The sequence below is a fragment of the Triticum aestivum genome, chromosome 5B (assembly GCF_018294505.1).
Source record: "Triticum aestivum cultivar Chinese Spring chromosome 5B, IWGSC CS RefSeq v2.1, whole genome shotgun sequence".
Lineage (NCBI taxonomy): Eukaryota > Viridiplantae > Streptophyta > Magnoliopsida > Poales > Poaceae > Triticum > Triticum aestivum.
Genome location: NC_057807.1, coordinates 229,495,186 through 229,521,486, shown reverse-complemented (window position 1 = coordinate 229,521,486; position 26,301 = coordinate 229,495,186). Strand labels below are relative to the sequence as shown.

General features: G+C 46.7%; 1 protein-coding gene across 1 annotated transcript; it reads right to left on the bottom strand.

The window, feature by feature from the left end:
- Positions 1-434: 434 nt before the first annotated feature.
- On the bottom strand, positions 435-19,991 carry LOC123114726 (uncharacterized). The gene is made up of 7 exons (XM_044536154.1): positions 19,598-19,991; positions 18,329-18,390; positions 2,294-2,511; positions 2,015-2,062; positions 1,863-1,907; positions 1,488-1,563; positions 435-785 (listed from the first exon to the last, which is right to left on the bottom strand). Exons 1-7 carry the CDS (start codon positions 19,989-19,991, stop codon positions 657-659), a joined length of 972 nt encoding a protein of 323 aa, XP_044392089.1. The 3' UTR covers positions 435-656.
- Between the last annotated feature and the right edge of the window lie 6,310 nt (positions 19,992-26,301).

Genomic DNA, 26,301 nt, shown 5'->3' with positions numbered 1-26,301 from the left:
ACATTCAAAAATTATTATCTGAAATTAAGTTGTTCTAGGATTCAAAAATGTTCTTCACATTAAAATTTTGTTCTTGGAATTCAAGTTCTGTTCATAGATTCTAAAAGAATACTATTGTATTCTAAAAATGTTCTCAGACTGAAAAGTTGTTCTTGGAATTTAAATTGTGTGCTAAGGTCCATAAAATGTTCTCAGAATTCAAGGTGGATGTACAAGGTCCCAACATAGATGGCAAGGCATGATACATATTGCTATGCATGTATAAATTCATTTGGGGAAAATAATCTAAATAAAATTACATTAGTTAATTTAAACTCTATTCATGCTTAATTCATTTCGAACAAAATTATTATTAGGTGCTATATAAACTGTCAATTCATGTTCAGATAGATAGTTATCAAACATTGTACCCAAATAGAGCGAAAAAAAGAAAGTCTAGAACAGAATCCCTATTTCTGGCGCGATATTGTTGTGTGAGGTACATAGGAAAATAGCAAGAAAAACAAAAACACATTCGTTTAGAACACTTGCACACTGGGAACACTTTTGTTTGTCATAGGAAGTCAACAACAACATGCTTTCTGAGGTATATGTTGATCAGCTAAAATGGATATACACATCAATGTAGCAAATATTTGTGACTACTCCTTTCCTTTCTAGAAACATCTAAAGGCGCTCTTTCTCTTCCTGGTTGAAGCATCATCCAGTGCCACAAAGTCCATGTTGTTCAGGTCGAATTTTGCCATTTTGTCAGCACCAATCTGCCAAATTTGAGGAATGATTCCCTAAAATAGTAGAAAAGAAAAAAATACACAAACTAGTTACTGAAGATCAACAAACAACAAGCTAGTATTTTTTTTCAGGGAAGCAACTGGATATTATTTAATTAACCTCGCAAAACTTGCAGACTAGAGAAGTGGATGTTAAGCTGCCAAACATACATGAGGTGCTTCAAGTTAAATTAACTGAACAAACAGGTTATAGTAGCGGCTAGTACATCCATAGCAGAGAAACAGAGCTCTCAAGAGCGATATATAGAGTGGTTGTCTCCGGGAAAGAGAATGTGTGGGGGTCAAGAGCATTACTAACAATAGTACAATATAAAAAGAAAAACTTGAAAAGAAATATCATTTTTTACAGTAAATCAGGAAAATTCACAGCATCATAGTCCTTCATGATTTTTCCATCCCATAAATCCATGTAAAGGAATCAATACAGAGCAGACCTATGGTTGTACATGTCAAATAAAAAAGTAAGATAGGTCATTTGAAAATGCCAACTAAAGATATTAGAAAAACATTTTCAAGAAGAATATGCATGATTGGTTAACTCAGGTGCTTCCCTGCAATGGGTAGTTCTCAAGGGAAGTACAGACTAACTAGACAGTTCATTACCTGGACAATCTTTTAATAGGTGATAGCCTCCTACGACACAAAATCCATAGAAGAAAAACACGAACAATGGAAAATAGGAAAAAGGAAATAAACCAGGTTTGATGTTATCTTGTTGATTTGCTGTTGAGTGATACAATTTGATTGTTTGTGGAATAACACGCCACACCATCTGCCAACAGCAAAAAAGAAGATTGATTGTTTCAAACAGATTGTTCACACAAAAAGAAGGTCTAGTGGAATGAATCGACTCTAGGGAAGTAAAGCTGTTTAAAAAAGTGGAAAATCAATACCACTATATGTAGAAGCAGCATATGTACGAAAATAAGAACTATATGCTTGGCACCACAATTCCACTATATCTATAAGTACCAGACCTAAACCAAAACTCCACCCTAGCTTATGAATAACAAGCCAAGTACCAGAACTAAAATAGTAGAACTACTACTTGTACTTGATGAAACGGTTTACCTTTTTCCTGTAGAACAACAACGGTCTACTGGATCTGAGCCGAATCTGCCAACAAAAATAGAAACACGTGGCAAATACAGTTAGCTAAGAAACTAACAAAAAAGGGGGAAAACCACAAATCTGACCAAAAGGGGAGCGAAGATCTGACAAACCTGGACCAAAATTGAAGTGCTATCCTGGGGAAAAACACGCCACACCATCTGCCAACAGCAAAAAAAGAAGAAATCAGGAAACCTAGCTTCTATCAAAGAGATACGTCAGATGAGAAACCCACAAAATCAGCGTGAGAAAATGAGGTGAGACAGATGAAGATGAACCATCCACCTGCCTCCAAAGACGCAAAGCGGATGAGAAGCGAACGACAGTGAAGAATCAAGAGGAAGAGAAGGAATCCGCTGCCGCGGACGAATCGGCAGAGATGGGCGCGTCACCTGCTTACGAGGGCGATGGTGCTCTTGCCGGAGTAGGATCCCGGTAGGAAGAAGCAGATGAACGCGAGATCTGCCACACGAACGAGGAAGGGGAGTAGAAACAGTCGCTGGGTTCTCTTCCCCTGTGGAGTCTGAGGAAAACGCGAGGAAGGAGAGAAACAACGAAGAGATAAAAAGGCCGGCCCAAATCGGGTCGAAGGGTGTGCGGCGCCTCGACACTTTGACGCAGAATGCGTCAAATAGGATATTCCCTTTTTGCTCCCTTCGGCTTAGAGTTTTAGGACATAAAACTGAGAATCAAAATAGTTTCACGGATATTAAAATGGGTCGTGAATTTGAAAATTTCATGGATTTGAAAGAAATTCATGGATCTGAAAAAAGTTCACAGATCTATAAAATGCCTAATTTGAAGAAAGTCATGGGTTTGAAAAAATTTCACGGACTTAAAAAAAGACCGTGAATCTGAAAAATCTCACCAATTTTAAAAAGTGCATGAATTTTAAAAAGTTCATGAGATTTTAAAATAAGTTCACGAATTTCACAAAAGTTCAAAAAATTTAAAAAGAACATGACATTTAAATTTTTTCTTGAAAGGTGAAAACAGTTCATAGCTTTTGAAAAAAAAGTTCATGAATTTGAAACAAGTTCATGGATTCAGAAAAAACATTCATGCATTTGAAAAAAGTTCATGATTTTGATAAAAAAGTTCATGAATTTTGTAAAATGTTCATCGATTTGAAAAAAACTTCACTGATTTTAGAAAATGTTCAAAAATTTAAGAAAAGTTCATAATTTTTAAAGAAAGTTCACGGATCTAAAACAAGGAAAACGGGAAAAAATGGAAAAAGAAATTGAAAGAAAAAAATATAAGAAAACAAAAACAGCCAACCAAAACTAAAAAAAGGCGCTGTCTTTTTTTTAACGTCACACTTGACGCACAAGAAGAGGAGTAAGAAGTAGTAGTACCCACAGCAGGCGGGCTGTCCCAACTGGAATTTTTGTAGGTTAAGGAAAAGTAAATGGGGGCGAGCCCGGGATGCAGGAGGGCGGGGTTTGTGGAGAAGCCTGTAAAGCTAACAAGCAGACCCTCAACATACACATTTGTCAGGCAACTCAACTGTTGAGATTTTAGAATTTTAACTGGATGGAGATACAAGGGTGTCAAAATCCATGAAATCTAACAGTAAACATTCATGTATACATAAAAGGAAGCCTTCGACGAAATGACCACAACTGTGCCCGACACAAAATCTCCAGCAAAGGAGGCCATACAGCTGGGGGTTCCAGTCACACATGCATGCCGCTGATTATGTGTGCCCCTTTCGTGAGGCCAATACAGATTTAGTGTATGGGACAAAGCAAAGAGAAACAAAGCAGGCTTCAAATCAAAGAAACTGTTGCCGTCTCTCCTAGGGTTTGCAGCAACAGTGACCTAAACTCAGTTGGTGTTATTTGAAAGGTGCCAAGGTCAATATTCTCATACCGAATGTGTCCTCTTATCTAGTGGATTACCGAGTTGGTGCATGTGATGTGCTCCACCCTCCGAAATTCAGATCCGGAGATTATGTTGCCACACATGTTGGGTAAAAACCTCTCTTGCCACCTACTCCAAACGCATACACACCGCCTTGAACAACGATTATTAATGGATTATCTAGTGACGACTACAAGACATGCTGCCTGTTAGAGTATATAGGCATATCTTTTGTATTTGGTAGACTAATTTTTAATCATCTCCTACCTTATCTTTAGAAGGAGGTTCTTGTCCTCCAAGTCATGTATTCTATAAAAATAGTTAGAGAGGCTCAATACAACACGCACCGCATTACGTCAATTATCTCCCCTCTATTCCTCTTACATGGTATCAGCCTAACCCCGCTCCAAAACTCTAGGTGTCGTCACAGCTTCCACACCAACCCCGCCCCTGGGGCGGTTGATCTACATGATCGCCACCGAGGGCGCAACAACCCGTATTTAGGGTTCGTCCGCCGGTCGTGTTGATCGGCTGCCCTAGAGTCTTTTTTCCTGATCGATTGATCCGGATTTCTCTGTCTCATCGGTCGTGTGATTATCATTCATTTGTTTTCTGATCTAAGATTGGTTTGCATCGCCAGCCGCCCGTCGACCCTGCACGCCTCTACTCCGACTTGGACGTCAACTACACCGGCCTCTTCTCCGACTCAGCAACCTCGCGCGACGCGGCAGCCTGACGGGCGTCGTCCGCGCCATCGTCTACACGTCGATCTATGTCGGCCATCGTCTTCGCCTTCTCCGATCGGGGCGCCGCCACCCTCGCCGCGCAACCGGTCTAATCAGCCGGTTGCATGCATCTTCACAGGATACCGTGAAGATCGTCCCTGAGTACGCGTGCATTCCACTTATTGAGCCACGGGTTGTTGTTGCGTCGTCCCTTCGGACCGCAGTGTCGCCCTCCCGAGGTCCTCCCCGTGCCTACATCGACCCACGCGCTACTGCTGTGTCACCCTTCAGATTGTAGGGTCATGGCACGCGGTACACGCTGCCACATGAAGTCTTTCCCGCGGTTGCACTGACCTACTTGTCGCCGTTGAGTCGTCCATTCGGTTTGTAGCGCCGCAGAACGCGGTTGATACGTCTCCAACGTATCTATAATTTTTGATTATTCCATGCTATTATATTACCCGTTTTGGATGTTTATGGGCTTTACTTTACACATTCATATCATTTTTGAGACTAACCTACTAACCGAAGGCCCAGCCCGTATTGCTGTTTTTTTTCCTATTTCAGTGTTCCGAAGAAAAGGAATATCAAACGGAGTCCAAACGGAATGAAACCTTCGGGAGCGTGATTTTTGGAACGAACGTGATCCAGAGGACTTGGAGTGTAAGTCAAGAAGCAGCCGAGGCGGCCACGAGGGTGGAGGGCGCGCCCACCCCTACAGGGCGCGCCCCCTATCTCGTGGGCCCCTCGGACGGCCACCGACCTACTTCTTCCTCCTATATATACCCACGTACCCCGAGAACATCAAAGGCGACCACGAAAAACTATTTCCACCACTGTAACCTTCTGTATCCGCGAGATCCCATCTTGGAGCCTTCGTCGGCGCTCCGCGGAGGGGGAATCGACCATGGAGGGCATCTACATCAACACCATAGCCCCTCTGATGAGTTGTGAGTAGTTTACCACACACCTTCGGGTCCATAGTTATTAGCTAGATGACTTCTTCTCTCTTTTCGGATCTCAATACCATGTTCTCCTCGATCTTCTTGGAGATCTATTCGACGTAACTCTTTTTGCGGTGTGTTTGTCGAGATCCGATGAATTGTGGGTTTATGATCAAGTTTATCTATGAGAAATATTTGAATCTCCTCTGAATTATTTTATGTGTGATTAAGTTATCTTTGCAAGTCTTTTCGAATTATCAGTTTGGTTTGGCCTACTCGATTGATCTTTCTTGCAATGGGAGAAGTGCTTAGCTTTGGGTTCAATCTTGCGGTGTCCTTTCCCAGTGACAGCAGGGGCAGCAAGGCATGTATTGTATTGTTGCCATCAAGGATAAAAAGATGGGGTTTATATCATATTGCATTAGTTTATCCCTCTATATCATGTCATCTTTCTTAATGCGTTACTCTGTTCTTTATGAACTTAATACTCTAGATGCATGCTGGATAGTGATCGATGTGTGGAATAATAGTAGTAGATGCATGCAGGAGTCGGTCTACTTGTCACGGACATGATGCCTATATACATGATCATGCCTAGATAATCTCATAATTATTCGCTTTTCTATCAATTTCTCGACAGTAATTTGTTCACCCACCGTAATACTTATGCTATCTTGAGAGAAGCCACTAGTGAAATCTATGGCTCCCGGGTCTATCTTTAATCATATAAGCTTTCAATCTACTTTTATTTGCATCTTTACTTTTCCAATCTATATCATAAAATACCAAAAATATATTTCTCTTATCATACTATCTCTATCAGATATCACTTTCGCAAGTGGCCGTGAAGGGATTGACAACCCCTTTATTGCATTGGTTGCGAGTTCTTTGTTTGTTTGTGTAGGTGCGTGGGACTTTTGAGGAGCCTCCTACTGGATTGATACCTTGGTTCTTAAAAGCTGAGGGAAATACTTACGCTACTATTGCTGCATCACCCTTTCCTCTTCAAGAAAAACCAACGTAAGCTCAAGACGTAGCAAGAAGGATTTCTTGCGCCGTTGCCAGGGAGGTCTCCACTCAAGTCAAGACATACCAAGTACCCATCACAAACTCATCTCCCTCGCACTTATATTATTTGCCATTTGCCTCTCGTTTTCCTCTCCCCCACTTCACCCTTGCCATTTTATTCGCCCTTTCTTTCCCAATCTCCTCTCTCTTTCGCTTGCTCTCTTCTTTTTCCTCGGTTTTGTTTGCCGTTATGTCTGAAATTGGGGAGATTATTGTCGATATTGACAATAATGATAACATGAAAAATTCTGATGTTCCTGCTGAAGAACCCCCTATCTTGCATACTAAAAAGTTTCGAATCGGTAGTAGTAACATTATTGAAAAAGGTGTTATTCAAGATTTATTTAGTTGGGCCGGTGCTTTACCTTCCATGGGTGGTTCTATTCTTCATAGAACTAGTAGTCTTGCGGATGCTATCGCTATGCTTGTAGTTGAGCTTGAAAGACAATTTATGGATATGCATCCTTGCATACAAAGAATTTTCCTGGAATTTTCTAATATTGAGCATTCTTCTGTTAAGCGCGCTATCACTATCTTTTTGGCTCATGAGTTTAGATTTATAATAAGAGAGGCCAAAGAAATCTTTGCGCACTATAGGGTGGACGCCGGTCGTCCTCCCATAGAGGCGATCCTCTTCGATCAAGAGGAAATTAGGCATTTTGAATCTTTGGACTATGTTGCTTTCAATGAAAACCTTAGAAAAAAGGTTCCTACCAATTTCCTAGTTGATAGAATTTCTGAACTAATAATGATTTTGCTCTTCAAAATAATGAGCTAGGATACTCTCTTGAGTATAGGCTCACGAAATTCTGCCAAAAGAATGCTTATAATGATGAATTAGTTGTGCAATATGAAGGGCCAAAGGAGGAACCCATTCCTCCCGTGATTGATCTTGGGGACTTTTGTCCCATTAAATTTAGCCCTTTTGATTACTTTTGCTTGCCTCAAAGAAAACTTGCTGCTAAACGTAGAGAATATGAGATGAGTTTTCAAGATCTATCTTATTATTATGGCACTACTTAGATCTATCTTCGCTTTTATGCCTAGCTAGGGGCATTAAACAATAGCGCTAGTTGGGAGGCAACCCAATTTTATTTGTGTTTTCTGTTTTTATTTCTGTTTAGTACTCCCTCCATTCCTTGATATAAGGTGTATAGATTTTTGAGAAAAAATCCAAAATATAAGGTGTATTGCGTTGCACCAATCGTTTGGATAATTTTGCATATACCTTCTGTTTAGATGTACTTTTATGTTTTAATTAGTGTTTGTGCCAAGTAGAACCTATAGGATAACCTATGGTGATAGTTAATTTCATTCTGCTGAAAAACAGAAACTTTGCATGCACGAAATTAGTTTTATTAATTCACAGAAACGTGCTTTTGCGTTGATTCTTTTTGCTGTTGATCAATAGACAAATTTCCCAGGACTTCCTATTTTTGTAGGATGTTTAGAGTTCCAGAAGTATTGAAGGGTTACATATTTCTACAGACTATTATGTTTTTGACAGTTTCTGTTTTTCGTGTGTTGTTTGCTTATTTTGATGCATCTATGGCTAGTATTAAGTGGTATGAACAATAGAGAACTTGAAATACAGTAGGTTTAACACCAATATAAATAAAGAATGAGTTCATTACAGTACCTTATGTGGTGGTTTTGCTTTCTTTCACTAACGGAGCTTATGAGATTTCCTGTTGAGTTTTGTGTTGTGAAGTTTTCAAGTTTTGGGTAAAGATTTGATGGACTATGGAATAAGGAGTGGCAAGAGCCTAAGCTTGGGGATGCCCATGGAACCCCAAGATAATCAAGAATATCCAAAAGCCTAAGCTTGGGGATGCCCCCGGAAGGCATCCCCTCTTTCATCTTCGTTCATTGGTAACTTTACTTGGAGCTATATTTTTATTCGCCACATGATATGTGTTTTGCTTGGAGCATCTTGTATGATATTAGTTTATGCTTTTTAGTTTACCACAATCATCCTTGATGTACACACCTTTTGGGATAAGCCCACTTGATTAGAATTTATTAGAATACACTATGTGCTTCACTTATATCTTTTGAGCTTGATAGTTTTTGCTCTAGTGCTTCACTTATATCTTTTAGAGCACGGCGGTGGCTTAATTTTGTAGAAATGGCTAGTCTCTCATGCTTCACTTATATTATTTTGAGAGTCTCTTAGAACAGCATGGTATTTTCTATGGTTATAAAATTGGTCCTAGAATGGTAGGCATCCAAGTTGGGTATAATAAAAACTATCATAGAAAGTGAATTGGATGCTATGATCAATTTGATACTTGATAATTGTTTTGAAATATTAGGGGTGGTAATATTAGAGTCATGCTAGTTGGGTGATTATGAATTTAAAGAATACTTGTGTTGAAGCTTGTGATTCCCGTAGCATGCACGTATGGTGAACCGCTTTGTGATGAAGTTGGAGCACAATTTCATTTATTGATTGTCTTCCTTATGATTGGCGGTCGGGGACGAGCGATGGTCTTTTCCTACCAATCTATCCCCCTAGGAGCATGCGCGTAGTACTTTGATTTTGATGACTTGTAGATTTTTCAATAAGTACATGAGTTCTTTATGACTAAGGTTGAGTCCATGGATTATGCGCACTCTCACCCTTCCACCATTGCTAGCCTCTCTTGTGCCGCGCAACTTTCGCCAGTACCATACACCCACCATATACCTTCCTCAAAACAGCCACCATACCTACCCATTAGGGCATTTCCATAGCCATTCCGAGATATATTGCCATGGAACTTTCCACCGTTCCATTTATATGGCACGCATCATCATTGTCATATTGCTCTTTGCATGATCATGTAGTTGACATCGTATTTGTGGCATGGACACCTTCATAATTTTCATACATGTCACTCTTGATTCATTGCATATCCCGGTACACCGCCGGAGGCATTCATATAGAGTCATGTCTTGTTCTAAGTATTGAGTTGTAATCTTGAGTTGTAAGTAAATAAAATTGTGATGATCTTCATTATTAGAGCATTGTCCTAGTGAGGAAAGGATGATGGAGACTATGATTCCCCTAAAAGTCAGGATGAGACTTTGGACTTTATATAAAAAAAAAGAAAAAAAGGAAAGGCAAAAAAGGCCCAAAAAGAAAGAAAAAAGAAGAAAAGAAAGAAAAATAAAATAAAATGAGAGAAAAAGAGAGAAGGGACAATGCTACTATCCTTTTACGACACTTGTGCTTCAAAGTAGCACCATGATCTTCATAATATAGAGTCTCCTATGTTGTCACTTTCATATACTAGTGGGAATTTTTCATTATAGAACTTGGCTTGTATATTCCAATGATGGGCTTCCTCAAAATGCCCTAGGTCTTCGTGAGCAAGAAAGTTGGATGCACACCCACTTAGTTTCCTTTGTTGAGCTTTCATACATTTATAGCTCTAGTGCATTCGTTGCATGGCAATCCCTACTCACTCACATTGATATCTATTAATGGGCATCTCCATAGCCCGTTGATACGCCTAGTTGATATGAGACTATCTTCTCCTTTTTTTGTCTTCTCCACAACCATCATTCTATTCCACATATAGTGCTATATCCATGGCTCACGCTCATGTATTGCATGAAAGTTGAAAAAGTTTGAGATTGCTACAGTATGAAACAATTGCTTGGCTTGTCATCGGGGTTGTGCATGATTAAATACTTTGTGTGATGAAGATAGAGCAACAGCCAGACTATATGATTTTGTAGGGATAACTTTCTTTAGCCATGTTATTTTGAGAAGACATGATTGCTTTGATTAGTATGCTTGAAGTATTATTTTTTTATGTCAATATGAACTTTTATTTTGAATCATTTGGATCTGAACATTCATGCCACAATAAAGAAAATTACATTGAGAATTATGCTAGGTAGCATTCCACATCAAAAATTCTGTTTTTATAATTTACCTACTCGAGGATGAGCAGGAATTAAGCTTGGGGATGCTTGATACGTCTCCAACGTATCTATAATTTTTTATTATTCCATGCTATTATATTACCCGTTTTGGATGTTTATGGGCTTTACTTTACACATTTATATCATTTTTGGGACTAACCTACTAACCGGAGGCCTAGCCTGTATTGCTGTTTTTTTTGCCTATTTCAGTGTTTCGAAGAAAAGGAATATCAAACGGAGTCCAAACAAAATGAAACCTTTGGGAGCGTGATTTTTGAAATGAACGTGATCCAGAGGACTTGGAGTGCAAGTCAAGAAGCAGCCAAGGCGGCCACAAGGGTGGAGGGCGCACCCTCCCCTACAGAGCGCACCCCCCTATCTCGTGTGCCCCCCGGGCGGCCACCGACCTACTTCTTCCTCCTATATATAACCACGTACCCCGATAACATCAAAGGCGACCACAAAAAACTATTTCCACCACCGTAACCTTCTGTATCCGCGAGATCCCACTTGGAGCCATCGCCAGCGCTCCGCCGGAGGGGGAATCGACCATGGAGGGCTTCTACATGAACACCATAGCCCCTCCGATGAGTTGTGAGTAGTTTACCACAGACCTTCGGGTCCATAGTTATTAGCTAGATGGCTTCTTCGCTCATTTTGGATCTCAATACCATGTTCTCCTCGATCTTCTTGGAGATCTATTCGATGTAACACTTTTTGCGGTGTGTTTGTCGAGATCCGATGAATTGTGGGTTTATGATCAAGTTTATCTATGAGAAATATTTGAATCTCCTCTAAATTCTTTTATGTGTGATTAAGTTATCTTTTCAAGTCTCTTTGAATCATCAGTTTTGTTTGGCCTACTAGATTGATCTTTCTTGCAATGGGAGAAGTGCTTAGCTTTGGGTTCAATCTTGCGGTGCCTTTCCCAGTGACAGCAGGGGCAGCAAGGCACGTATTGTATTGTTGCCATCGAGGATAAAAAGATGGGGTTTATATCATATTGCATGAGTTTATCCCTCTACATCATGTCATCTTTCTTAATGTGTTACTCTGTTCTTTATGAACTTAATACTCTAGATGCATGCTGGATAGCGGTCGATCTATGGAGTAATAGTAGTAGATGCAGGCAGGAGTCGGTCTACTTGTTACGGACGTGATGCCTATATACATGATCATTCCTGGATAATCTCATAATTATTCGCTTTTCTACTATCTTGAGAGAAGCCACTAGTGAAATCTATGGCCCCCGGATCTATCTTTTATCATATAAGCTTTCAATCTACTTTTATTTGCATCTTTACTTTTCCAATCTATATCATAAAATACCAAAAATATATTTATCTTATCATACTATCTCTATCAGATCTCACTTTCGCAAGTGGTCGTGAAGGGATTGACAACCCCTTTATTGCGTTGGTTGCGAGTTCTTTGTTTGTTTGTGTAGGTGTGTGGGACTTTTGAGGAGCCTCCTACTGGATTGATACCTTAGTTCTGAAAAACTGAGGGAAATACTTATGCTACTATTGCTGCAACACCCTTTCCTCTTCAAGGAAAACCAACGCAAGCTTAAGACGTAGCAGCGGTCCATGCCGCTGCCCTGAGATCTTCCCCGCTGTTGCGCCAACATGCAAGCTACCGCTACATTGCCTCTTCAGGTCGTAGTGCTGCGGCACACCGTATACTCCATCGTCCCCATCATGTTGACTTCCACTGTGGTATGTTCCATGCCGCCTCCCTAGACGCGGGAATGCCACCATCCTTGTGAGGTCTTCATGACCCAATTGGGTACTTCCTCGCCTACTTCGAGCCGCGCCGCCTCCCTAGGCACGGGAACGCCACCATCCGTGTGAGGTCTTCATGACCCCGTTGGGTACTTCCTCGCCTACTTCGAGCATTGCCGGCGTGCTTCTATAGGCGACCGACGTGGCCTCTCTAGGCTACCTCTGGTTTCGCCGACCACATCTTCATCTTTGTCTAGCACAAGCTTATAGCCAAGGTCGTCGTCATTGTGGGAGTCCTGGACTAGGGGGTCCTCGGCGTCCGTTCTACTGGATATGGGCCGGACTGATGGGCCGTCAAGATACAAGGCAGAAGACCACCTCTCGTGTCTGGTAGGTACTCCCGTATACGTGGATGGCAAGTTTAGGTGTCTGGATATGTTATTTCCTTCCTGTTAAACTGACTTTGTACAACCCTAAGCCCCTCCGGTGCCTATATAAACTGGAGGGTTAGATCGAAGGCAGGAACACAACATTATTTAGCTAGCCGAACTAGGGTTAGCCAATATAATCTCGTGGTAGATCAAATCTTGTAACACCTATACCCTTCTAATATAACCAAGCAGGAGTAGGGTTTTACCTCCTTTAAGAGGGCTGAACCTGGGTAAACACTATGGCCTTTTCATAATAGTTACCACCGATCCTCACACATATAGCTTGGGCCCCCCTACACGAGATCTGCCGGTTTTGACACAGGCGTTGGTGCTTTCATTGAGAGCTCCGTTGTATCGTCGACAGAAGGATCGATGGCTCGCCTCTTCATTAACAACGATGCCATGTCCAGGGAAACCTTTCTCCCCGGACAGGTCTTTGTGTTTGGCGGCTTCGTGCTTCGTGCCAAATCAACCGACTGCCTCGAGCAGGTCGACAGTTACGCCTCCAGCCACCAGATCAGGTTTGGAAACTTGAACTACGTCACTGACATCCGAGGAGATCTAATCTTCGAGGGGTTCACGGCCTCGGCTACCGCTCTGTGCCCCCATCAAGAAGGCTTTTGGGATCCTCGGTCAGATCCCATTCAGGGGTCAACACTCATACCTGCCCGGCCTTAGATTCGGGGCGGGTCGTATCGTCCGAAGACTGGAGCATTAGCCGTGCGAACTCCTTCCCCTCATGGAGCTCCCGACCGATGACCCGGATGCAATCTTGGACTTTCCTCTGGATGATCACTTCAAACTGTTGAGATCTGCGCTCATTGGGTCCGATCAGGTGTCCCACGCCGAACTCAGCCCTGCAGATCCATAGTTTCCGGTCCAGCTTTCGCTCCTAGATGAAGCATTGGGATTAATGTAGTCTCTTGCCATCACGGAGGCTTTGCCTCCAAACTATACCCAGCTCGGGCTGGGGGCTGAGAGAGGGGAATTCTATACCACAGCCACCACCCACTTAATAGCCACCGTCGAGGATTTAACCGACATGCTGGACTACGCGTCCAAAGACATCGACGGTATGGACAACGATGCCGATGCCGAACCAAGCCAAGTCCCACCCATTATTGGGCATTGGATGGCCACTTCAACTTATGATGTATACGTGGTGGACACTCCTGATAAAAAGGACGACGAGGACAATCAGAACCCTGAGGAGGACAAACCCGTTGATAAACCACCAAAGCACCGACGTCAGCGGCGTCGCTCACGACCGCGTCAGGTGACGGATAGTATTACCAGCACCGGAGACAATGAGACTCCAGATGATGCCGAAGATCCCGAATACCCCGTCGAGCCCACATCCGAACAGGATGAAAGGGAAGAGGGTCGGTATAGCCCCGAACATGCTAATCACGAAGATTCAGAAGACAGCAACTATATGCCAGAATCCGAAGACGACGTTAGCCTCGGTGACGAAGACTTTATCGTCCAAGAGGAACCCCTTGAACAAGAGCGCTTCAAGCGACAGCTCATCGCCACAGCGCGGAGCCTAAAAAAGAAACAAGCAGCAGCTCAAAGCTGAACAGGATAAGCTCAATGAAAGGTGGACCGAGGTCCTGGCCGCCGAGGAGTATGGCCATGAGCGACCTATAAAAAATTACCCCAAGCGCAAGCTGCTGCCAGAATTCAACGACGAAGCCCTTGAGACAATACCATCGAAATACAGTCAGGCAGATCAACCAGACCGACCACCATGTGGACGGGATAAAGTGGCATATCAAGCTGAACACCAGCCCACACCCCCTCGCCGAAAAGGTAGGGAAACAGCAGCCGCTGGATACACATATGACTTGCAACGTGACCTAGCCAATAAAGCTGGCCAGACTAGATCAATCTATGGATCAAGAGGCCGTGCCCCGGCGCGAGAGAACTGCTATGAAGCCCGACTTGACGACCATTACTATACTCGGGATCAGAACCGAACTCAGATGTCAGCCGACCTCCGCCGTGATATTGATACGGAGGGGCTGCACACCCTTTATGCTTCACCGATGAGGTAATGCAACACCAATTTTTGGAAGGGTTTAAACCCGTAAACATCAAACAGAACAATGGAATGATGGATCCAGCCATCTGGATTGAAGATTTTCTTCTCCACATCCACATGGCTCGTGGAGATGACCTCCATTCCATCAAATATCTTCCTCTAAAGCTGAAAGGACTAGCACGACACTGGCTGAACAGCCTCCCAGAAAACTCCATTGGAACCTGGGAAGATTTGGAAGATGCTTTTCGGGCCAACTTCCAGGGCACTTATGTCCGGCCATCGGATGCTGACGACTTGAGTCACATAATCCAGCAACCAGGTGACTCGGCTCGCAAGCTTTGGAATCGGTTCCTAATTAAAAAGAACCAGACCATGGACAGTCCGAACGCCGGAGCCTTAGCGGCCTTCAAACACAGCGTCCGGGACGAATGGCTCGCCCGACATCTCGGGCAGGAAAAGCTGAAAACCATGGCAGCCTTAACTGCACTTATGACCCGCTTCTATGCGGGTGAGGATAGCTGGTTAGCTCGTAGAAGCAACAGCTCGGGCGACCCTGGCACTTTGGAGGCCAGGGATGGCAATGGTAAACCTCACCGCAATAAAAACAAATGTCAGAACAACAATGACGATGCAGGCGATACGACAGTCAATGCCGGATTCAGTGGTTCTAAATCCGGTCAGCAGAAGAAATCTTTTAAAGGCAACAAGGAAGGTCCATCCAGCTTGGATAAAATCCTTGAGAGGCCCTGCCAGATTCATGGCACACCCGACAAGCCTTCCAACCACACCAACAGGAATTGTTGGGTTTTCAAACAGGCCGGTAAGCTAAATACCAAACACAAGGGAAGGGACCTCCAAGTGAAGACGATGATGAGCCCCGTCAGCCGAACACCGGGGGTCAGAAGCAGTTTCCCCCTGAGGTGAAAACAGTGAACATGATCTATGTCACTCACATCCCCAAAAGGGAGCGCAAGAGCGCACTAAGGGACGTCTATGCTGTAGAGCCTGTCGCTGCAAAGTTTAACCCATGGTTAGCCTGTCCGATCACCTTTGATCACAGGGATCACCCAACCAGGTATCCATCACGTGGGGTTTGGCCGCCCTGGTACTTGATCCAATTATTGATGGATACCATCTCACTAGAGTCCTTATGGACGGGGGCAGCAGTCTGAACTTGATCTATCAAGACACTATCCGCAAGATGGGCATTGACCCATCAAGAATCAAGCCTAGTAATACTACCTTTAAAGGCGCAATACCAGGCGTGGAGGCCCATTGCACGGGCTCACTAATACTGGAGGTAGTATTCGGCTCCCGAGACAACTTTCACAGCGAAGAGTTAATCTTCGACATCGTCCCTTTCCGCAGTGGATATCATGCACTGCTCGGACGAACTGCTTTCGCCCGCTTTAATGCAGTCCCGCATTATGCTTACTTGAAGCTTAAGATGCCTGGACCTTGTGGTGTTATTATAGTCAATGGAAATATGGAGCACTCCCTCCATACTGAAGAGCACACCGCGGCCCTTGCAGCCAAGGTGTACGACGGCCTTATAAAGCCGAACAGTTCGTCAGGCAATAAAGCCAATGACGTGTCTAAATGAGTCCGGTCAGCCCATAATTGCGATAAATCAATGGATCGGACCTTGATTAGCAGTTCGGCCTCCACCGACTGCCCCATAAGGTTGCGGCTTATGTACCACGCGTACATAAGTACACACTAAAAATACCTTGGGCAGCACTAGAGGCACACTACGGAAAAGGTCCATAGTACGGCTTGACCCTCTGGACTGCATATACCTTTTTTCATTACAGGTTCATCAAGAGCCCCACTTGCTATACGGTTTCTTCAAGAGATCCTTTTAAAGCTAGCGTTTCCCAACCATCAAATACGCCTATCAAAGGACTTATTACTAAGGAGAAACGTCGCAGACGTGTGATAGGGCATCACTGGAGTTCTTGAACTATTTTTAGGCCCCATGTTAAACTTTCCCTTATGTAAATTTTTTCTTTCTTTTTAGGCATGTAACATGACCTTAACATTAATGGCATTGTCTGTCGGAACATGCCTCAACACATTAATAAGCATATAAAGGAAGCAGATGATCATCACCTTTTTTGTTGGGTTCTTGTATTATCTTGTCATCCGTATTCCCCCTTGCGTTCGACTGACATACATGCTTCAGCACGACCATCATACCAGGGGCTGTATTCGGCCCCGCAAACTTTTAAAGTCCGAACACCTCTAGGGAACTCTTCGGCGTCCCGGATATTGCATTATATGCATCGGCTCCGAATCATGTCTTGGGTCTATAGTTGGGTTGCCCAGCTCCTGTGTTTGCCACCTTACGTTCCGCAAGTTCGGCTAAGGTAGTAAAGGGAGAACTACTGTGATTGTATTTCTAGTTCGTCCAGTTAAGTACCTCAGTAGAGAAAGCCGAAAACCGACTGTCATGATATGCGAGAGCGGGTCAGCGATCCGGTGACTTAGTGTTAAACTACAAATCATTCGCGATTTATGCCGTGTTATATGAGGTGCTGGGCATCGACCAGCCGTGTTGCAAAGGTGTCGTTCTCCGGATTATCGTTCACGCAAGAAGAGGCTAGTACTTAGCCCCACCAATGGACTCTTACGGCCAAGTGAAAGTACTAAAGCCGCATAGTCTGATTGCCTAGTTCACCTTGCAAGATGCCTCCTCCATCACGTTGGATAAAGTGCGGTCATGCGTTCCCGAACACCCCTGTAATATTTACGTGGGGGCAGAAGCCGACGATTGGTAAACTTTCAGACTTATAAATTAAAACGGCCAAACATGAGGATAAACTAATCATAAAGCGCAAGCATAAATATTTTACACCATAATATCATTACACGGTCCTTACAAGCCGGACTGTGCTAATCAAATATGATAACTTTTGAGCACTGGCCCTCTATGATGCGGGCTCCCTCGAGGACCTCACCGAAGTACTTCTTCGGCTGCCGGTGATCCTTGCCTTCAGGCGGCCCTGCGGTGGCAATCTCGATGGCCTTCATCTTCTCCCATTGTACCTTGACTCGGGCGAAGGCCATCCGGGCACCTTCTATGCAGGCCAACCGCTTGATGGCGTTAACCCGAGGACACACCTTGACCAGCCGCTTCAAAACAAGTCCAAAGTAGCTGCTGGGTATGGGCTCGGCTGGCCAAAGACGGACTATTACGTCCTTCATGGCTAGTCTGGCCACCCTGTGCAGCTCCGTCAGCTGCTTCAGCTGATCGCTGTGGGGCGCCGGATACTCTAGCGCAAGGTATTGCAACCACAATAGCTTCTCCGTTGAGCTCCCCTCTTTGGCGCGGAAGAACTCGGCGTCGTTAGCAATACTCCTCGGCAGATCCGCAAATGCGCCTGGAGAACTCCAAACCCGGGTTAGCAAAATGTATCTCTTCCTTGTAAATTTACTCTGCATAAGAAAGGCCTTACCAGCCGCTATTTGCCTCGCCTCTTGGATCTCTTGGTGAGCGCCCTGGGCTTCAACCCGGGCTTCTTTCACGCTTTCCAGCGCTTTGGTGAGCTCGGAGGCTTGTTCCGAACTCTTCCGCTCCTAGGACTCACACTTGGCAATGGCATCCTTGAGCTCCTGTTCGACCTCCCCACCCGCGCCTCATGTCTTCAGCGGGTGGTTTGCTCCACCTCTAACTCCTTGTCTGCTTTGTCAGCGGCCGCCTTGCTCACCTCCACCTCCTTCTTGGCTTGGGCGAGGGCGCTCTTGAGGGACTCGACCTTGGCTGCGCCAACTGTGAGTATAGTCATAACTCTTGATTAGTTTAAAAGATTAACACACATATCACGATGGGTATGTAGTAGTGTCGCATACCTTGGGTTTCATTAAACCGCTTGTTGATGCGGTTGAGTTCCTCATCAGATAGCCGAAGCTACCGACTGAGCTCAGCAACCTCTGCGGCCTGGGTAATAGCCGCCAGCATAGAAGCCTGTCCAACAATATAGTACGATACATTATCAATTTGTTTTTGATCCTCTATCCGGATTGTTCTAATCCAGATGGAGTCTTAGGGGCTACTGTCTATACACAGATCCATGCCTTATATATATACCAACAAAAGAGAAAGCTTGTAAAGAGAATTACATCGCATACCTCAAAGCCCATCAGTAGGCTGTTGAAGGCTTCGGTCAGTCCGCTCTTCGCGGACTGAACCTTTTCCATAACCGCACCCATCAGGGTGCGGTGTTCCTCCATGATGGACGCATGTCACAGTGCTTCCTGCAGAGTGTCAGCGGCCTCCGGATTAACAGATTCCGCCGATGGAGCTGCTGCTCCTCCCCCCTCTGTCGAAGGGGGGATGGTCCGAACCCGGAGCCGTATTGGTCTCCGGGACGGTGTTCGGTGAGGGCCCAAACTATTGAGGCCCCCTACCCTTGGTGGTCATGGGGGTCGCCGAGCCCGCTCTACAGCGTCTGAGGTGTTACCCTCGGTTGCCTTCTAGATGGCCTCGTCCTCTCCTCCTCAGCCGGGAGATGTCCTTTGGGATGACACCTTGGTGTCCTCCATGGCAGGGGGAGAAGGCATGCGATGGTATATCACTCTCCACGTCTTTAGGTGCCAGAGAGTTCCCCTCCGAAGAAGAGGGGATCGGGATCTTGCGTGGAGGGCTGAAAGGCAAAGAAAAAACTTGATTCATATAACAAAGGCAGATTAAGCGATAACTGAACAAGTAAGTTTTCGATACTTACGTTTCGACCAGGGGCTTATCTATTTGGATCCTCTTTGGGATGTCTTTGGACTCTGAGTCCGAACTATCTAAGAGGACTATCCTCCCGTTCTTCGGCGTTGCTCCCTCCAGGTTCTCGAAGGCTGTCCTCTTTCCCCTCCTTGGCTTGAGTGGGGAGTCGCTCTCCACTTCCTCTTCCTCCTCCTCCTCTTCATCCTTGTCTTCCTCGTGAGAGGAAACGACCTCGGCTCTCCGGACATTGCATCCAAAGGACCTTTGCGGCAGGGCCCGTCCATGGCCCCCTTGCCCTTCTTCTTGATTTTCGTCTCTGACGCCTGATAGGGTGCCGGGACCAGCATCTCCTCCAGCTGAAGAGTGACTGGGTCTTCGGGAAACGGAGCCGGACTCTTAATCCGCTCCGACTTCTTGGTCCAGCCCTGCAAAAAGGTGGGATGATGAGTTTTGTATTGATCGAATACATTAACTAGGTATGTCTTCGGAAGTTCAACACTTATCAGAGTGGCCGGATTCTTGGCGTTGAGGCCGACGTCTTTGGTTTCCATGGGCCAGCTCTCCTGCGCCTTGAAGAGCATCTTCCACATTCCCTCGTGTGTTCTGCCGAGGAAATGCCGCAGAGTCTGTAGCTCCTCCATATTGAACTCCCACATGGGGGAAGTCCGGTGCTGGCAGGGGAGGATGCGGCGGAAGAGCATAATTTGCACTATGTTGGTAGACCAACGTTTTTGCTTAGCACGTTGGTGATACGCATTTGCAGCATCTGCACCTCCGTCTGAGACCCCCAGTCAAGCCCCTTCGCGGTCCAGGAGACGAGCCTCATGGGGGGTCCGGATCTAAATTTCGGGATCGCCGCCCACTTAGTGCGGCACGACTCAGTGATATAAAACCACTCTTATTACAAGATCTTGACGGTCTCCATGAAGGCCCCCTTGGGCCACATGGCGTTGGGCAGCTTGCTGATCATAGCTCCGCTGTAGTCCGCGCGCTGCCTGTCGACCAACTTCGGCTTCACATTGAAGACCTTCAGCCACAAGCCGAAGTGTGGGTGGATGCGGAGAAGAGCCTCACACACGACGATAAACGCCGAGATGTGGAGGAAAGAGTTCGGAGCTAGATCATGGAAATCTAGCCCGTAGTAGAACATAAGTCCACAGACGAATGGGTGGAGTGGAAAAACTAACCCTCTAAGGGAATGAGGAAGGAAGACGACCCGTTCGCCGGGCTCCGGAGTGGGAATGATCTGACCCTTAGGGGGGAGCCTGTGCACGATGGTGGCGGTGAGGTATCCCACACTCCGGAGATCCTTTATCTCCTTCTCTGTGACGGAGGAGGCCTCCCACTTTCCTTTGGAACCGGATCCGGTCATGGTCGGAGGAGGTGGTGGTGGTGGTGGTGAGAAAGACAGAAGCTTTACGGGCGCTGAGAGCTTGGGAAATTGGAAGGCGGAGGAGACTGGAAGGCATGAGGAAGAAAAGGGAAATCCATTGCCCTCTTATAGGCGGTAAAAATGCCAATCGTCCCCCACTTGTGCCTTGAAGCTCGCCTATTCCCAATGAAAGCGTGCGCCATAAACGGTTGGATTACCCAAATTTTATTGATGAGCAATCCCGTATTAAGTGGGCACGATCTCTGTTTTGTCAGGACGGGCCAATGGGGCTTGGCCTTGAAACACAGAACACGGGATGAGGAAATGGTTCAAAACATCGAAGGGTCAAGTCTGATGCTTCGCCGAAAAAAGTTGTCAGTAAAGACACAATTCTTATTTTTTATATATCCTGCCTTCGCGGCTAAGGGTTGTGTTAATTATGCAAGGCTGAATACAGTTCTTTTATGGAGGAAGATTGACATATACTGTCCAAGGAACCCGCCTCACAATGCTGAAGATAATCCGTGCGCTGAACACGTCATCATTGAAGACTGGTTCAGGGGCTATTGTCGGAGTCTTGGACTAGGGGGTCCTCGGGCGTCCGGTCTACTGGATCTGGGCTAGACTGATGGGCCATCAAGATACAAGGCACAAGACCACCTCTCGTGTCCGGTAGGGACTCCCCTATACGTGGATGGAAAGTTTAGGTATCCGGATATGTTATTTCCTTCCTGTTAAACTAACTTTGTACAACCCTAAGCCCCTCTAGTGTCTATATAAACCGGAGGGTTAGATCGAAGGCAGGAACACAATATTATTAAGCTAGCTGAACTAGGGGTTAGCCAATATGATCTCGTGGTAGATCAACTCTTGTAACCCCTATACCCTTCACATATATCAAGCAGGAGTAGGGTTTTACCTCCTTTAAGAGGGCCCGAACCTGGGTAAACACTATGTCCTTTTGATCATAGTTACCACCGATCCTCAGACATATAGCTTGGGCCCCCCTACCTGAGATCTGCCAGTTTTGACAGGATAGTCATCTTCCCCGACCACTTCAATAGTTCATCTACTCCAGCAACCATCCGAAACTTTGGCATCTTCTTCCCCATGTCGTTTGCGCCGCAACCGTTTGTGAGGTCTCCTCTACTGGTCCCTCCAACACGGTGTACAATTCGAGCTGGCCCTCATCTCTGCATGCCTGGTGCTTGCAACATTGATGTGTGCCTTCGTCCCTGATGTGTTCCCAGGCTTGGCAACCCTGGTGCGGCGCCTCGTCTACCACAACATCGACAACATCATCTTCAGCATCGACCCCCTCCCCGACAGCTGCCTTGATTACATCACCATTTTCTTCCTGGTGCAGCATTCCTCGCACTGACGTCTCATGTGGGGCCCGCTTGCACCGCCTCATTAGGCGTGGGATGGCCATTGTCCGCGCATGGTCGCTGTCGGTGTCAAAACCGGCGGATCTCGGGTAGGGGGTCCCGAACTGTGCGTCTAGGTGGATGGTAACAGGAGACAAGGGACACGATGTTTTTACCCAGGTTCGGGCCCTCTTGGTGGAGGTAAAACCCTACTCCTACTTGATTAATATTGATGATATGGGTAGTACAAGAGTAGATCTACCATGAGATCAGAGAGGCTAAACCCTAGAAGCTAGCCTATGGTATGATTGTTGTTCGTCCTACGGACTAAAACCCTCCAGTTTATATAGACACCGGAGAGGGTTAGGGTTACACAGAGTCGGTTACAATGGTAGGAGATCTACATATCCGTATCGCCAAGCTTGCCTTCCACGCCAAGGAAAGTCCCATCCGGACACGGGACAAAGTCTTCAATCTTGTATCTTCATAGTCTTGGAGTCCGGCCAAAGATGATAGTTCGGCTATCCGGACACCCCCTAGTCCAGGACTCCCTCAGTAGCCCCTGAACCAGGCTTCAATGACGACGAGTCCGGCGCGCATGTTGTCTTCGGCATTGCAAGGCGGGTTCCTCCTCCGAATACTTCATAGAAGATTTCAAACACCAGGATAGTGTCCGGCTCTGCAAAATAAGTTCCACATACCACCATAGAGAGAATAATATTTACACAAGTTCAATCTGCTGACGTATTTCGTGGCGTGACGTCACACCATGGCCAAGCCTTTATTCGAATCATTTTTACTGTTCCACCTCAGCGCGTTTAGCGAGGCGGTTTCCTTGGCACGTCTTGTTAAAGCAGAGATCGTGTCCCCTTATTCCGGGATTCTCATCAATACGGGCGTGGGTAACCCAACCGCGCCATTGATTACGGCGCTTGGGAGATAAGCGAGTTTTACCAGGCTGGTGGGGATGCATAGTTTTCGTCCGTCCATATAAGGGGATAAGGATCCACCTTTTAAACTACGCCTTCTTCCTCCTTTGCTTATCCATCTCCACGCACTCGAGCTCCAGCGCCCAAGTCCGCACATCTCGCCTCAACCTACCCCAGCCATGTCCGGAGCGGGAGGCAAGTGGATGGCCTCCTCCATCATGGAGGGGCACATCAAAAGGTTGAGGAAAGCCGGATACCTACACAACGATATTGCGCACCGGCTTCCAGACGAGGGGCAGCTCATCCCCACCCCCGGGCCCCATGAGAGGGTGGTGTTCCTCACCCACTTCCTCCACAGACTAGGTTTTCCACTTCACCCATTTGTCCGGGGGCTCATGTTCTACTATGGCCTGGATTTCCACGATCTGGCCCCGAATTTCATCCTCAACATCTCAGTGTTCATCGTCGTGTGCGAGGCCTTCCTCTGCATCCAGCCCCACTTTGGCTTATGGCTGAAGACCTTCAATGTCAAGTCGAAGGTAGTGGGCGGCCGCCAAGCAGAGTGCGGAGGTGCCATGGTGGGCAATATGCCCAATGTCCTATGGATCGAGGGCTCCTTTGTGGAGACCATAAAGGGGTGGCAATCAGGGTGGTTCTACATCACCGAGCCGCGTGACCCTGAATGGGCAGCGGCCCCCGAATTTAGATCTGGCATCCCCATACGGCTCACCTCCTGGAAAGAGAAGGGCCTATCATGGGGTGATTCGGAGGAGCTGACCGGACTCCAATCCTACGTCCAAACTTTGGTGAACAAGAAGCTCAAGCTTGTCAACGTAGTCCAGGTCATGCTCATCCGCCGGATTCTCCCGTGCCAACAATGGGCTTTTAATTTGTGGGAGTTTGATCCGGCACAACACCAAACCCTGAGCAGGCTTTTCGACACTACGTACGAAGATGCCTGGAAGGTGCTGTTCAAGGGCGCCGAGGCTCCCGCATCCGCTACCGAAGATCGTGGATTCAGCTCGCAGCGTCAAGCCAGCGAGGTAAGCTATTTTACCCTTTACGGGACACTTGTTTTTCATAGTTTGACTCTATGCGGGATCTAAACTCCCTTACCTTTGACAGGCCTGGCAAAAGACGTCCGGGCAGGTTAACTATCCGACTCCCTTGCCAGAAGACCCAGCGGATGCCCGATTAACGGGACTGCTGGCTCCGACGCCTTACATGGTGCCGGAGAAGAAGGCCAAGAAGAAGGCCACGGGAACTCGAAGGAGTTCCCGGCGCCAGGTGTTATCGGACTCATCGTCCGATGACTCCGAGGCGGACTCCTCCCGCAAAGACGAGGAGGAGAAAAAAGAGGCTTCTCCCCCAGTGGGGGGAGAGAAGAAAAGGAAGGCCTCCCCAACTGGGGAGGCCGGAGGGTCCAAGAAGGGAAGGACCCTTCCTCCGGACTGTTCCACCAACACTGACGACGGCGAAGAGGAGTGGCCTTCGAGGGCCAAGCCCCTGGCGAGATCGTAAGTGTCCGGATTCTAGAATAACTCACGATTTTTCTTTCGTCGCATAGTGTCTTCTAACGCCGAATACAACCATGTAGCCCGCCCAAGGACGATCTCCCCGCTTCGTCGAGCGGCTCCCTGGATTCGTCGGATGTGAATAGCACTTCACTTCCGACCGCCTCCTCCCCCTGTGACACAGACGATGCCGAGGTGGGGTCCCAGAAGGGGCCCAGCCAGGAGGAGGAGGTCCCGGAGGTGCCGTAGGGCAACCTCCCAGACTTTGGGCACGAGGGGGGTCAACCCCCAAAGGGTTCTGAGTTCGGCCCTGGGCCGGACTCCGTATCGGAACCTTTAGTGGTTCCGGAGTTCGGCGGGCGGCCCCTTTGTAAGAAGGGCGAGACTGCGACGCCGGTGACCTCCGTCCAACCGGAGGCGCCGGATAATTTGCTGGAGGCGCTTAACGGTGCCTCCATCAACGAGGAGCACCGCACTGTTATGAGTGCAGTGATCCAGAAAGTTCAGTCCGCCAAGAGCGGGCTGACTGAGGCCTGTACTAGCCTTCTAACAGGCTTTGAGGTATGTAATTAAGATATGTAAAAGTAGTACCGCATAGACAGTAGCCCCTGATGCTCAGTTTGGTGTTCGGAAAGAAAAGCCGAACTGAGGATCTAAAAAGATATACGCAGGAGTCTAACATAAGCATGTCAATATGGGAATACAGGCTGCGCTGCTGACCTCTGCCGCACTGACTGCGGAGGTCAATGCATTGAAGCAGAGTCTCGAGTGGTCCGAGAACGAGCTTGGCCGTGCCAAGAAGCAGCTCGAGGACAAGGAAGGTAAGTAATACCTTATTAAAGTAATACCTTATAGAAAGGTTTTGGTCGCAAAAAATGACAGGAATAACGTGAGTATTGCAGGGGCCACGAACGAGGTGGCGACCCTGAAGGAAGTGGTGTCCAAGGCCGAAAGCAATGCGGCCGCGGAACACACCGAGTGAGAGAAGCAGGAGGCGCGGGTGGCGGAGGTGCGGCAAGAGCTCCAGGCTCTCGTGGAAAAACATGAGAGTTTGGAGCGTGACTCGAAGACTCGAGAGTCCGAGCTCGCCTCGGCTCTTGAGAGTGCCAAAGCCGCTAAGGCCGAAGCCCAAAAAGCCCTCCAGGAAATTGAGGCGATAAAAAAGATAGCGGCGGGTAAGGCATTCTTCATGCAAAGCAAGCATGTAAAAGTGAATTGTCTGTTGCTTACCCGAATTCGGAGCTCTCCAGGAGCGTTCGCAGATCTGCCCCGTAGCGTGTCCGATGCTGCCGCGTTCTACCGAGCCGAGGAGGGGAGCTCGACGGAAAAGGTGTTCTGGTCTCAATATGCTGAGGCCGGACATCCGGTGCCCCTGAGCGACCAGCTGAAGCAGCTGGTCGAGCTCCACAAGGTGGCCGAACAGGCCATGAAGGGCCTCATAGTTCGGCTGTGGCCTAAAGAGGCCATGCCTGGGAGCTACTTCGGTCTGGTGCGGCGGCTGGTGGACGCCTGTCCATGGATTGAAGTCATCAAGCACTCCGTCTGCATTGAAGGTGCCCGTCGGGCCCTTGCCCGCGCTAAAGTGCACTGGGGCAAGATGGACGCCGAGAAGCTTGTGATGGACGCGCCACCGCCGGGCAAGGAGTATCGCACGCCCGAGATGTACTATAAGGGTGTCCTGAAGGGTGCCCGCCTTATAGCGGGTGAATGCTCCAAAGATGTAATTTTTGAGTAGACTCGCATTTTGTTATCCTGTGCGCTGAAAACTTTGTTCATATGCGCTA

Bases quoted from the DNA above. Each gene is read 5' to 3' on its own strand.
- LOC123114726 (XM_044536154.1), bottom strand. From the start codon at position 19,991: ATGTGGGAGTTCAATATGGAGGAGCTACAGACTCTGCGGCATTTCCTC. The intron at 18,391-19,597 runs GTCCTTTGGATG...CTATACTCACAG, and splicing joins GGACGGGCCCTGCCGCAAAG to TTGGCGCAGCCAAGGTCGAG. The intron at 2,512-18,328 runs GTGAGCAAGGCG...TCTGCGTCAAAG, and splicing joins AAGCCAAGAAGGAGGTGGAG to TGTCGAGGCGCCGCACACCC.